General features: G+C 42.4%; 1 protein-coding gene across 4 annotated transcripts in view; it reads right to left on the bottom strand.

Moving 5' to 3' along the window:
- fstl5 (follistatin-like 5) overlaps positions 1-13,524 on the bottom strand; it is a 222,882-nt gene that overhangs the window by 68,538 nt on the left and 140,820 nt on the right. For all 4 annotated transcript variants that reach the window (XM_034689156.1, XM_034689155.1, XM_034689157.1 and 1 more), the window contains exon 7: positions 9,585-9,751. In XM_034689156.1, the coding sequence (XP_034545047.1) occupies positions 9,585-9,751 (167 nt within the window). The remainder of the gene's footprint in view (positions 1-9,584; positions 9,752-13,524) is intronic.

A 13,524-nucleotide genomic window follows, 5' to 3' on the forward strand; every position in this document is an offset into this window, starting at 1 on the left:
TAACATTTACATCTTCCCATGACGACCCTGCATTCACATTGGGATGCCATCTCCCGTTTTGTAGTATATTGAGTCAGATGATTTGCAATCCTGTCGATCATTTTGCTTCTCTGGCCTCCGAACATTCATCAGTCATATTTTATGTTAAAGTGTATTTGTTACTGTAAGATCTATCTACGATAAGGTGGACGAGCTAACCCAGCACCAGAGGGAATACTGGCAGAGTAGCATCATGCTAACAGAGCTAACACCGGACACAAACGCCACATTGGAAGGATTTCACCTGCTGTGGGCGGACAGGGTACAGGAGAGCAAGACTGAACTAACTGGTGAAGAAGGCCAGCTAAGTCCTGGACCCTGTGGAGGTGGTGGCTGACAGGAGAATTATGGCCAAGCTGTTGTCTCTGATGGACATTTTTTTTTCTGTATATATTCTTGTTGAAATTCTTGTTCTGTACACCTTCTTGTTTGCTGCTGTAACTCCATGAATTTCCCCGTTGTGGGAAGAATAATGGAGTATCTTATCTTATTACAAATTGTAAAATGTGGTGTATAAGACGCACTTTTAATACTCAATACACCAATATTCCAGTATAAAAAGCAAAGAAAGGTGTTCTATTATGTTGCAGTATTTTACCCAGAGGATGTTGTTTGCAGAAACAAGCAATTACATCAGTGCACAAAGCATGCTGGATACTATTATGATTGAATGTTTTAAATTATTATTGAAGACCCATCTCTTCTCTCCACCAGCAGAGGGGGACGGTGCAAGTCTCAACTAATCTGTTACAGGAAGTGCGTCTGTCGATAACTCACTTAATGCTACCATAGGCTGTGCTCAATTACAGTAGGGGTAGTTAGTTAGGTGTTAACAGATGGTGTTAGAAAGAGCTACAGGTCTGCATAAAAACTGCATGTTGCTGAACGCAGGGGAAGTCTTCAGGCAGGAACACAGTTTGACCTTTTTCCCTCTGTCTTATACACTGGTGCGACTTATAGCCTGGATTTAACAGTAATTCAAATTGAATAAAACTATATAAAACATGAGAACGATTTCCGTAGTTTACATTTTTTCCTTAGTTTCAGGGAAGATAACCTCAAAATCCATCAATTACTCGATGAGAGGCATTTTAACAAATTATCTATGAAGCTGTAATTTCATAAAACTTCAGAAACTGCTTAAAAACATATTAAATATATTCAAAAATAAACGTTTTACCACTCTCTGATGCATAGTGGCTCTTGAGCAGCCCTCATTACATTTTTTTTTCAGTGCTCACTAACTTGATGGAGGCCATGTGTCAAAAACGTGTGCACCCCTGATTGCTGCCATGCATTAAAAAATCATTCAGGTATCTTTAAGCACAGTGAACTTTTGATCTTAAGATTGTCCCTGGCTCTGCCCCTGTGCCCCTTTGTCTTAAAACTGAACACCCCATTCCTCTACTGAAAAAAACCTCATCACTAATTACTACTCTCTCAGAAAAGTTCATGGACAAGAAAGTGCTTTTTCTCATTAAAAAGCTTTTAACATTTCCATCACATCTTTGCTGGCTGTTTATATCTTGGAATCACACCTCACTTTAAATGTCTCAAGACAAGAGAGAGAGTCAGCCATTGTGTTTACAGGCGTGCAGTGTGTTTATCAGTCCGTCCTGGTGTGCGCCGATCTAACCTGCAAGCTCGGGAACGGGCTGAGTGAAGCATCAGAGCCTCACAATATGAGGGGAAATCGATGGTGCGTTTTGGCCCCTTGGGCTGAGAGCATATTGTGTCACCTTCTTAAATGAAAAATGAATGGGGGGAGAAATGAAACTCAGGGGGGTGGAACGAGCCGCGGCGGAGGCTGTCGACATGATTCCTCCACCTCACCTCACCACCCTCACCTCAGCTATCAGCAGCACCCAGCACCCAGCTCTCTGCAGACACAGCAAGCCGGCGCACGAAGGGAGACAAGGGCAGGTAGAGGTGGATTTACAAATAGGCCATAGCCCTCAAGAAACTATAATTAATAAAGCTGTCAGTGACAGGTCACCTCTGAAAGGACACTAAAGAGCAACCTCATTGGACGACTGACCTCTCTGCAAGTGACGCGACATTTCAGAAAAAAGCCTCTGCAGAAGTTAACAGCCATGCCTATGAAACTTTAAGAAGAGGAACACGACATGCTTGATGAAAATCAGCCTGCAGTTTTGACAGTGTCAGACAAATTTGTTTCTCTAAAATTACCCATATGGAGTCAACACAACTAAAAACAGAGTTTGACAGTAATAAGCTGGTTCAGGAAATTTAAAAAATCCCATTTCTCCTCTGCCTTCAGGGGTACATAGTCCCACAGCTAGCTTTGTGAGCCGATAACTTGTGATGTCTCCTGCTAAAAGTGTCCGCCTCCACGTCAATGAAACAGACTTTAACATTTTCAGGATACAAATCTTCCAAGTTACTCTGCATCATCCTGAAACATCACTGCTAACAGTTTACAACTTGAACTGCGTAGCCAAGGAACAAACTTTCCTAACACTCTGATTCACATAAGGATGTTGCAGCTTTTGCACCTGCTAAACGTGTCCAAATGAGCCTAAGAGACACTGTCTAGTTTACAAAGGGTTAAATGCTCCACAAACTGCACTGCAGAGCAAATAGCATCCCTGTACTGGTGTTGTTTGCATGGATTTAAATGAGCCATTGGAGCAACACAGGCCCTTTTCTATGCAAATGAGCCTGGCTGGAGGTAGCACCTAATTCACTTACACTGGTGCTAACCGCCCTGCGCAGTTAGAGTGATATATTCACCGTCTGCTGAGAGCTGGTGGTAACTGTGCCACCTTGTTTATACACTCAAACTCTTCAGTGATCAAAACAATTCCACCTCTGGATGACCTACAAGTAACGCATCTGTACATGAAGTCTGTTAACATTTTTACATTACTACTATTGTAATAATCAGAGGTTAGGGCTTTCTGAGGCTAAACCCCAACACACAGGCTGTTACCTGAATGAGCTGCTTTTTGTTACCTCTTTCCAGGAAGTAATCTGGATACAAACTATGAAATCAGTATCTCATCCATCATGATTCAACTCCACAAATGGCAAAGACTTCCCCTCTCCGTTCAGCTCATCATGTATGTGCATAGAATCTAGTTCAAGCAGGGCGGCAGCTCACAGCACAGCTCTGCGCAGCACAGACTGGAGATGTGGCAGCTCATGTTAGTCACAATCAGGTGCAAAACCATAGCAACCCGCACATAGCTGCAGAACTTTATGGGCTTTCTAGGAGCTTGTGTGTCATTGGTTCAATTATTTGTAAATTAGGCCTAGAGACGGAGGAAATAGCTGGGGAAAATTATGTGCAATTCATGGTGCTGTTAACAGCTGCAGTCCATTCTGTCTGAATCCTACTTAAAAGTTCAAGTTTTATATTTTGAGCATAAAGAACAATATTCTCCATTGCATTGAGTCTGAGGTAGATATTTCAGAATCAAATATGTCTTAAATTGTCACAGAAGAATACAACTATCAGCAGAGCTTTTTTTATTTCACCACCAGAGAAAGGTGAGGAGATTCAGGATTCAGGCTGCAGATCTAACGTGAATACATGTTTTATTTAACTCTCACAATCTCATATTTTCTTCTATGATGCTATTCGTGAATCAACATGATCCAAGGAAACTAACGTTGTATTTCTCAACTTGTACCGAGTATCCATTAATTTACTCAACAAAAGAACCGCCTGTGCTCACAATAACAGCTTCACCTGTTGTGCTGTGAATCTAGAGATGTTCTATATTTTTCCAATAAAAAAATAATTAGGGAAAGAACAAAATCCACATGCATTGATTCTGGTAAAACAAAGTCTTTGTGTATTAAAACTGTGATCCGGCTTATTTTTCTGTATCACAGACCTCTTTAATGAGCCTCAACAGTGCACAGTATGACACATTTCTTCATTACCACAAAACCAGCCACTGTGGTTTGTTTTTTCCTCACAACTGTTAAAGGGAAACTGTTTGGTATCTTTTTAGAATTACGTGTATTTTCATGACCTGAAATGTAACATTTATAACAGATGGAGACTGAGGCCGAAGGCAACAGACATGCTTGAGAAGTCAAAACATTTGGGGATGAGCCGTGATCGGTTGAGGTAAATAGATGAGCAACATCCCCAGCACAGGGTTCCCACTCTTTTCCAGAGATCATTTTCCAGGACATTTCAAGGACAGTTTCAGTGATGATCAAGCTGGTATGACAGTCTAAATTTAGTTCCTAATTTAGTTCCTAAATAGTCTAATATGTTCCTCTCAGTGGAAGTCTACATTGAACGACGTGCAGTATATGGCTATCCATCAAATCATCTCTTACATTCTTAAAAATGATGGCAAATTGATTATAGAATAATGCAACCGCAGATGTAAAGCACTTTACAATGTTACAATGTCATTTTGTCATTTAGCAGATGCTTTTATCCAAAGCGACGTACATACGAGAACAAGAACGACACAAGCAAAGATCTAGACAAGAGGAAACAAGATCAGTACGAGTAACAAAGTGCTTCAAGTCCATTTGGGTGCAGGTACTGCCAAGCAGTGTAAAGGCAATGCACTAATGTAAGTAAGCATTTTTTTTTTTTTTTAAATAAGGAACATCTACAATGAAGCAACCAAACAATTTAAGACCTTCCATTATCATCATCAAGAATTAACATCCCCACAATAATGACCAAAGTACCAAGTGCTGGGTCACTCAAGAGCTGAACACAGATTCCCAGAGTAGAGAAGGACAGTGTGAGTCAATTGTAGCTGGAAGACATGATCTGCCACTGGGGACAACAGTGGAGAACAGTCTAGCTAAGTGCATAGTGCTTCTTAAAGAGCTGGGTCTTTAGCTGTCTTTTGAAAGTAGTGCAACCAAGTAACAATGATGTCCAACTCTCATCTCAGCTTTCTCTTTTCTCAAAAAATACAAAATTAGCTCAGAAAAAAACAAAAGAGCCAGCAAAGGAATCTGCCTTACTGAAATAAAAAAATAACAATCAGAGGATCAGTGCATAAATTGACCTAAATAGAACTGAATGACAAAAATGGCCACAAATGTTAAATGGGGGTGTGTTTTTTTAACCGTGTCAGATCGCACGCAGTCATGTTGGCAAATTTTCCAGGACAATCTGTGATTTTCCAGGACATTTGACTTTTTCTCCCATTTTCAAGGAGTTTTCCAGTACTGGAAAACTGGTCAACTGTTTTCCAGGTTTTCCAGGACACGTGGGAACCCTGCCAGCACTACCCTTCATACTTTCCTTGTACTAAGATATCTGATTGCATGTACTCAATGTGTTTATATATGCAGGGATCATAACGCTCACACTATTTAATGACCATAACTCATGCCTAATTGATTATTATCGCATGCATCTGTGTTAGGCAGCTCATTAGCTTTGTGGGCTTGTTGCGAATGGACCATAAATAAAAAAGTGAAGCAATGTCCATCTGTTGAGGCAAAGAAAGAGTTAAAAATATCCTACCTGAGACGGGATCTGTTGGAGAGAAAACAGGTTAAACACTGATGAGTTTTGTTAATCAAAATCATTACGTCTTGAGAAATACATTTTAAAGCATATCAATGACCCTGCTGGTTCTGTGGTCACAAATGAGTCGATAGCCTGATTTATACCTCTGTGTGGACTCTACACCATAGTGGCCCACGCCGTCATAAGCAGTGCATGCTTGTGAGTGTCCCAGCACTCTGCACTACTTTGCCTGTTTACGGTTGTGCTACATTCTCTGCATGGCGACTGAATCTGAGCGTATTACCTTGGAGTTGGAGCTGTTAATGTCGAGCAGTAGCTGATCTTACTGCTGTTAGTGAGAAGAATAAAGGAGAGGAGATGTCGGAGGAGATGGAATTTACGGCTACTGAATCAGTGTAGGGAGAGGATGGGGAATTTTTTGCACGTTTGGAACGATGCAACCCTGCAGACCAATCACAGAGCTTGAGGTCTGCATTGTTTAGATGTGTAGCTACATTTTTGAGGAGGTGCATGTCAGGTGAGGCTTCTGTGTGAGTGTACACTATGGTGTAGTTTTGACACAGAGGTATAAATCAGGCTCAAGTTGTTACAAAGCTCAGTATACGTGTTCATGTAGCTCCTCTGTAATAACATATAGGAGGAGGTACAGTGTGTCCTGGACTCCCAGACCACGTGATCATTACAGTACACACACCCTCATGACAGAAGGTGTAGATGTATTAAAGCTGACCACAGCGACTCAGTAAGATTTATGTGTTATCGGCTTTATCAAGATGCAGCGCTTCATTTATCCATCCTCCGGGAACAGCACAGGAGAATACAAATTCTATCACTTAAGGTAGCATACACTGATCCAAACTGAATGCAGATATCATAAAGTATTACATACACTCAGTGTTACATGCAGTACATCTCCACAATCTGCATAATGTGAAACTGGACAGAAAAAGGCATCAAAGTCTTACGGGAGATAAAAACACATTTTCATGGACAGGAGCAGAAAGCAGAAGAAGAAGAAGAAGAAGAAGAAGAGAGGAAGCACACATTGCTCTGCTTCCTGCCTTATATTTAATCCTCCATACACTTTCTAATTTTGTTAACTGCATGTCTTTCCAAGATTTCAGTGCTTAATCTGATAACTTTTATTGTGACCCTGCAAGTTGACTTTGCAACTAGGACACGTTACAACGAAAAGTAGCTGAGAAATACTTTTTGCAAACTTCACATTCCTTCACATGGCTGGATCTCCAAACTTAAAAAAAAATTACACAATGAAATAAAAGTGCATTTTCATCTGCTGTGCTATTTCCGGAACTTCAGAATCAGCATCCCTGGACGCAAACATACACAGGCACGCAAACACAGGCACGCAAACACACAAACCCAACTGTGTCTTTGGCTCGGCCACTCAGGGAGGATTGAAATACTGACAGCCTTGGATGATGATGCAATAGCCAGCAACTGTCAACTTCATGGAATTACAGTAAGCTGCTTTGTCAAAATTTAGAGAGGCTCCATTGAACTCCAGGATACAAGCGCACCCCCGGGATTAATGCCGATCCACTAAGTCTGAACGTCGACAAAATTTCTAAAATAACCACGTTCAAAATGGGGAAGGCCTGCGAGATCAGAATGCATAAAGCTCCCATGTGTACTCACAGGAATATGACTCTAATTAAGGCTGGCAGTGGATACTCACAAATATTAACAGCCAGCAATTATGCAGAAATTGTCTGCAAGGCAATTTAGAACGAGTCTGAGGATGCCAGGTGCAGACAAAATCCATTCTCCTCTCTGGAAGGAACAACAATGATTGACTGGATGTCTGAGAGCCAAAAATAAATCTGGATTAAGCTGCAGTTGGTGTGTTCCCACCGGTAGTTCTCTTGGTGCTGCGTGGTTTGCACATATTTTCCGATGAGTCACAAGAGACTGTAAATACTCATGCTGATTCACTGGCTGTGTTGGTGCAGATGCTCAGGAAGTATTCTGTGCACCTGCAGGGGTTGTAAACTCTGGGTATGTTAGACTTCAAAAAAGAAAAAATCACATCTGACAATCACAGACCTCCAGGGTCAAAGAACAGCGAGTTCTCTGAGAATCAAGAGCGAGTTTAGTCCTAACTCAGTCTCCCTTCATAAAGCTGAACCCACATCATTCTAACATGCTGTGTGCACCAGACAGAGTCTTTTAAAGCTACAACATAAACACGGGCAGTATAGAGAGCCTTGGAGTACCAAAGTGGTTCAAGGTTAATTAAAAACCCACTTTGTTGCATCCTGCTGCTCTGTCTGTGGTGTATAACTTCAGGAACGAGCTCTATGGACTGAAATACTTTCTTAGATTTCTGCAGGTACATGATGGCTGGAAAGCACAAAAGGCCGGCTTTAGAAGACAGGATGTTCTCTTGCCCAATCCCTCAATAAGCTGAAAAATAGAGACAGAGGGGATCTGCAGAGAACGGGTGAAAATGTTTGTTTTAAAATGTTGTGATGCAAAACCATGCCAAGTCCAACAATTTCAAAGGGTATTGAGTCATTTTCATGTCCATGCTCTATCTGCTGTCATTATTCCAGCCATTGATGAAGTTCACACAAAGCTTTTTTCTGCTACAGTGGAAATGCTGAAAAGCATTTGGCAGCAGAGCTTTCATCCCCACTCTGATATGCAGACTGAAAATAGAATTGTGTGCAATCTGATATTAGTCACCAGGAAACTGATGACTGTGTGAAGTGCAGACAAAGACCACACCTGGTCAGGACATTGAACTTTGCTTCATGCTTCAGGCAACATCACGAGATGAAACAAAACTAGGTCTATTGCATCTGCACAAAGGACCAAAAAAAATAAAAAAGAACAAAACAATTCTTCAGAAAAGTATATGAAAGACAGATCAAAGCCTGCTTCGACCTTACAGGAGCTCGCACCTTTCTTTCTTTTCTCCCACCAATCCTCTAAAAGATATTCAGAGCAGTTTTTAAGAAATAATCTGACTTGACATTTCTCTTTCTGTTACTCGCAGCACTTTCAGACATCTTTTCAGGCCCTGGATGACTTAAAAGTAGTCATAGAGTATTACAGGAAACGGCTCAAAAATGCAAACAGTGGGAAAGCTGTAACTCTCACGTGCACAGCCTGAAAATCACCCATGATGCTGGTGCGGCTCTTAATGTGCATCCCACATCGCGCAGAACCGAAACCAGCGTGCCAGTTTAGAGCAGTTGATGGTGCCAAGGACGACTGGCGACAGCTGGGCGCCTCTTACTCATTTTAAGGGTCATCAACATTTAATGTTACATTAGTGGCTTCGCTGGGTCTCCCTTTATCTACTGCGACAGTGTTGACTTAATTATGCACAGAAGTATCACAGCCATCTTGGTGAGCTTTGACACACAAAGAGGAAACAGAGAAAGAGGAGAGAGGTCTTCCTTCTGTGTACCTCGCCACCTGAGTGTCCCTTCTTGCTTTTGATGTGGATGAAAGTGACACACGGGGCTGTCTGGTGCCACGCTTGCAGATTAACACTCACACAGAGACACACACACATACAGTCTTTTACTGAGCTGTAAAAGTAGGTCCTTCCTCTAGGGCTGAACCCCTTTGGTATCCCCCCTTCATCTTTTTTTTACTTTGTCTGAAATCCCCGTCCCTCCCAGCAGTCTCCAAACACAGAAAGGAGGAACACAAACTGACATCCTGGATTACTGTCAGACCAACAATACAAAGCCAGCGCCAACAGTCAAATAAATGTGCTGACAATCTGAGCCGCTGCCAAAAAACATAAAGTTGGAATAGGACAAGAAAGAAATACAGGTCGAAATCATCAGAAAGGTACGGCTCTCACAGAAAACAGAGACAGCTCTTAAATAGACGAGAACTGATGACTCTTCAAAACGCAGTAATTAGACCTGAGCACTTCATGTGTCAGAACCACTCAACTAGAATCCCATTTTGTTTTTATTTACCTATGAAAGTCCCCTCCTACTTATCTACCCATCCATCAACCCATCTGTCTATCACACACAATAAATCAGAGAGAGTGATGACAGCCGGCTCTTACATTGATGTCTTCCAGGTTCAAGGCGTTCAGGTATTGATGGTTTCTCTTCCACAGTATGGGAGGCCTCCGCTCCCCGGCGATGGCACATGTCATCACGGCGCTCTGGCCCACCGTTACCGTGGTGACACTCACTTTTTGGTCATCTGGAAGGCTGAGCAGGTACACATCTGTGAAGGAGAGGGAACAATGACACGACGTTAGACACATTGTCTTCCGGAGGCTGACTTTGTTTAAGTTTTCAGACACTTCATGAAACTGCTGAGTGAAAGTAACAGCAGGGAAAGTTTTCATCAGAGTGAGTTTGCTTAAACTTCATGAAGTGATGGACTTCTTCTGGGAACAGCTCATAATTCAGAGGAATAAACTCACTGAGATACTTCACGATGCAAGATTTCATTTTTAGCCACATTTTTCACTTAATGAAGCCTGAAAACAACAATAGGAAAAACAAGAGTGTCTCAATTAGTGGCTGTTGTGCTGAACTACAGAGGCAGATGTTTTTTTTTGTTAAAGATGCACTGAGGCAGCACAATTATTGCAATTTGCAAAGTAATGGGAATAGATTAGGTTAAATGTTCTGTAAATCCTTTGCATAATTTATGTAATGATACTATAATGAAAGTCCTGCTTCCTCTGCTGAACTCTCCAAGGACCCCAGTCCACCACCATGCACCTCTGTTTTAGCTAACAGCACAAAAACAGACACATCTGGGAGGCAGGGATTCTGCTGGTGTAAGCCTGCTGCTTTGTAACGAGGAGTTTGAATATTTTTAACCTGCTTGGTGCTCTGAGTATTGAATAAGCATACTAGGCTCTCCACGTAGTTGTAAAAGCCCAGGAGTGCACCTTTTTCTGATGAAAGAGACATGGAAAAAATACGCTTGCACTGCCTAAGAGGTTCCCCCTGGAAACACAGCCCGATTCTCCGACCCGAGTCAGTGCTTTGCTTGATTCTGTAATCCTGCAGTACCTAGAAGTTTCTGGAGCATGTTTTTGGTGATGATGAGATGTGGTTATGTTCTCTGTGGTTATTTTTTACCCTTAATACTAGGAGCAAATCCTGCCTTAGAGGAGAGACAGGGTGTTTTGGAGGTCAGCATGAGTATGGTTGGTTAGCGCTTTTTGTGCGTCGGGTATTTTGTGGAGACAATGAGCACAATATACACTCATCCTTTCTTCAGCTGTGTTATGTAACATGGCCTGTGAGAGAATGCGATTTAATCTTTCTCTTGGGTAATGAGCAACAGAGCAAAAGGAAACAGAGACTCAATTTGTTCTGCTCCTAAGGGCATGAAATACAAAACCTAATGAAAGAGCAGGTCCAGCAGACAGTGTTCAGTTGCCACAGCCTGAAGAATAAGGATGAGAGCACCTTCAATTACACCACAACTCCAACGGCCCCGTACCAACGGCTCCTGAATGCTTTTTTAACCTTCTCACTCATTTGCTGTGTTTGCTCCACTTGTTGTGTCTCTGGTCTGTGAACTTATAGCCCGTTAGATCCGGGCCGTTCAGACTGGGAGTCGTGAGAGAAGTCAAACTTCTTTTCAGCAGGAGGCTCAGAGTTAAGACTCATAATATATCGTTTGGCCCATTGAAACTCAGCTTAAGCCCGGCCAAATCTCCATCAAAATTACAGGATTAATAACAGACGTTTCCTGTAAGTGGAGTATAGCTCTAAGTTTTGGATGATTATACTGTCAATGCTGAGTTTTATCCAACTCTGCTGTGATTTCCGAGGCTTAAAGTCTGTGAGCTTAACTGTATCTGTTGGTCTTCTTTCTGAACTCAGTTAAAAACTCTTAATCCCAATTATGCTACTTTTAGACAAACTCCTTCTATATATAAAAACTGATGAATTAACTGATTTGAAGCGGATTCACATCATCAAGTAACCTCTGTCAGAAACAATGCATTCAGGGCGCCATTGGCCTAGCTGTTCAAGCATGTGCCCCATATACATATACAGAAGGAGGCTTTACAGGGTTCCCACTCTTTTCCAGAGATCATTTTCCAGGACATTTCCAGGACATTTTCATTGATGATCAAGCTGGTATGACAGTCTAAATTTAGTTCCTAAATAGTCTAATATGTTCCTCTCAGTGGAAGTCTACATTGAAAGACATGTAGTCTATGGCTATCAATGAAATCATCTCTTACATACTTAAAAAGTATGGCAAATTGATAATAGAATAATGTAACCACAGATGTACAGCACTTCACTTTATTAGTGCAACCAAGTAACAATGATGGGCAACTCTCATCTCAGCTTTCTCTTTTCTCAATAAATATAAAATAAGCTAAGAAAAAAACAAAAGAGGTGAGAAAATTGTCCAAGGACCCCCTCATAACTGTAACACAGATTCAGCACATTAGTGATGTGTCATGATCAAAAGCTGCGGCTCTGAGAGTCGATGCTTTATAGTGAATCAGAAGAGCCGGCTCCCATCGAGAGAGAGCCGGCTCCCAGTTTTTTCCTTTCTCTGCTTAGCTCTCTCAGTGCTCAGCCCCAGCTCTGCTCACAGCAGAACTTTGTTTTGATTGGTCGGCACAAATCAGCACAAATCACATGTGAGGATATAGGATACAGGTGATGGAGGGGAGGCTGTGTATCCTGGCTACATCTGTTCCTTCTGAGAGAGTCTTCTTGAAGACCGGGCAAATACTCACTGAGAGGAGAAATCGGATCAGCCCATCCAAGCTGACGCATCTGATTGTTCTCAATGCCAACCTGAGGACATTAATAATGTTTGCTCCAGTTTGGTTCTGGTTCTATTTGCTTGAGTTCGGTTCTGGTTCGGTTCAGTTCTGGTACGGTTCGGTTCGGTTCTGGTTCGGTTCTGGTACTGTTCTGGTACGGTACGGTTCTGGTTCGGTTCTGGTTCGGTTCTGGTTCGGTTCTGGTTCGGTTCTGGTACGGTACCGGTTAGGTTTGGTTCGGTTCTGGTGCTGTTCTGGTACGGTTCTGGTTCGGTTCTGGTACGGTTCTGGTTCGGTTCGGTTCGGTTCTGGTTCGATCCTGGTACTGTTCTGGTTCGGTTCGGTTCTGGTACTGTTCTGGTTCGGTTTTGGTTCGGTTCTGGTATGGTTCTGGTAAGGTTTGGTTCGGTTCTGGTTCGGTTCTGGTACGATTCTGGTATGGTTCTGGTTCGGTTCTGTTCAGTTCGGTTCTGGTACTGTTCTGGTTCGGTTCTGGTTCGGTTCTGGTTCGGTTCTGGTTCGGTTCTGGTATGGTTCTGGTATGGTTTGGTTCGGTTCTGGTTCGGTTCTGGTTCGATTCTGGTATGGTTCTGGTTCGGTTCCGTTTTAGTTCTGGTACGGTTCTGTTTCGGGTCTGGTTGGGTTTGCTTGGGTTTGGTTCTGTTTGCATGAGTTTGGTTCTGGTTCTGTTTGCTTAACTTAAGTTCTGGTTCTAACCCTAATCACAACCCCAACCCTAACCCTAACCCTAACCCTAATCCTAACCCTAACCCTAACCCTAATCCTAACCCTAACCCTAATCCTAACCCTAACCCTTACCCTAACCCTAACCCTAACCCTAACCCTAACCCTAACCCTAATCACAACCATAACCCTAACCCTAATCCTAACCCTAACCCTATTCCTAACCCTAACCCTAACCCTAATCCAAAGTCTAACCCTAACCCTAACCCTACCCTAACCCTAATCCTAACCCTAATCACAACCATAACCCTAACCCTAACCCTAATCCTAACCCTAACCCTATTCCTAACCCTAACCCTAACCCTAATCACAACCCCAACCCTAACCCTAACCCTAACCCTAACCCTAACCCTAATCACAACCCCAACCCTAACCCTAACCCTAATCCTAACCCTAACCCTAACCCTAATCACAACCCCAACCCTAACCCTAACCCTAACCCTAATCCTAACCCTAACCCTAATCCTAACCCTAACCCTAACCCTAACCCTAATCA

The sequence above is a fragment of the Notolabrus celidotus genome, chromosome 8 (genome assembly GCF_009762535.1).
Source record: "Notolabrus celidotus isolate fNotCel1 chromosome 8, fNotCel1.pri, whole genome shotgun sequence".
NCBI classification, from domain to species: Eukaryota; Metazoa; Chordata; class Actinopteri; order Labriformes; family Labridae; genus Notolabrus; species Notolabrus celidotus.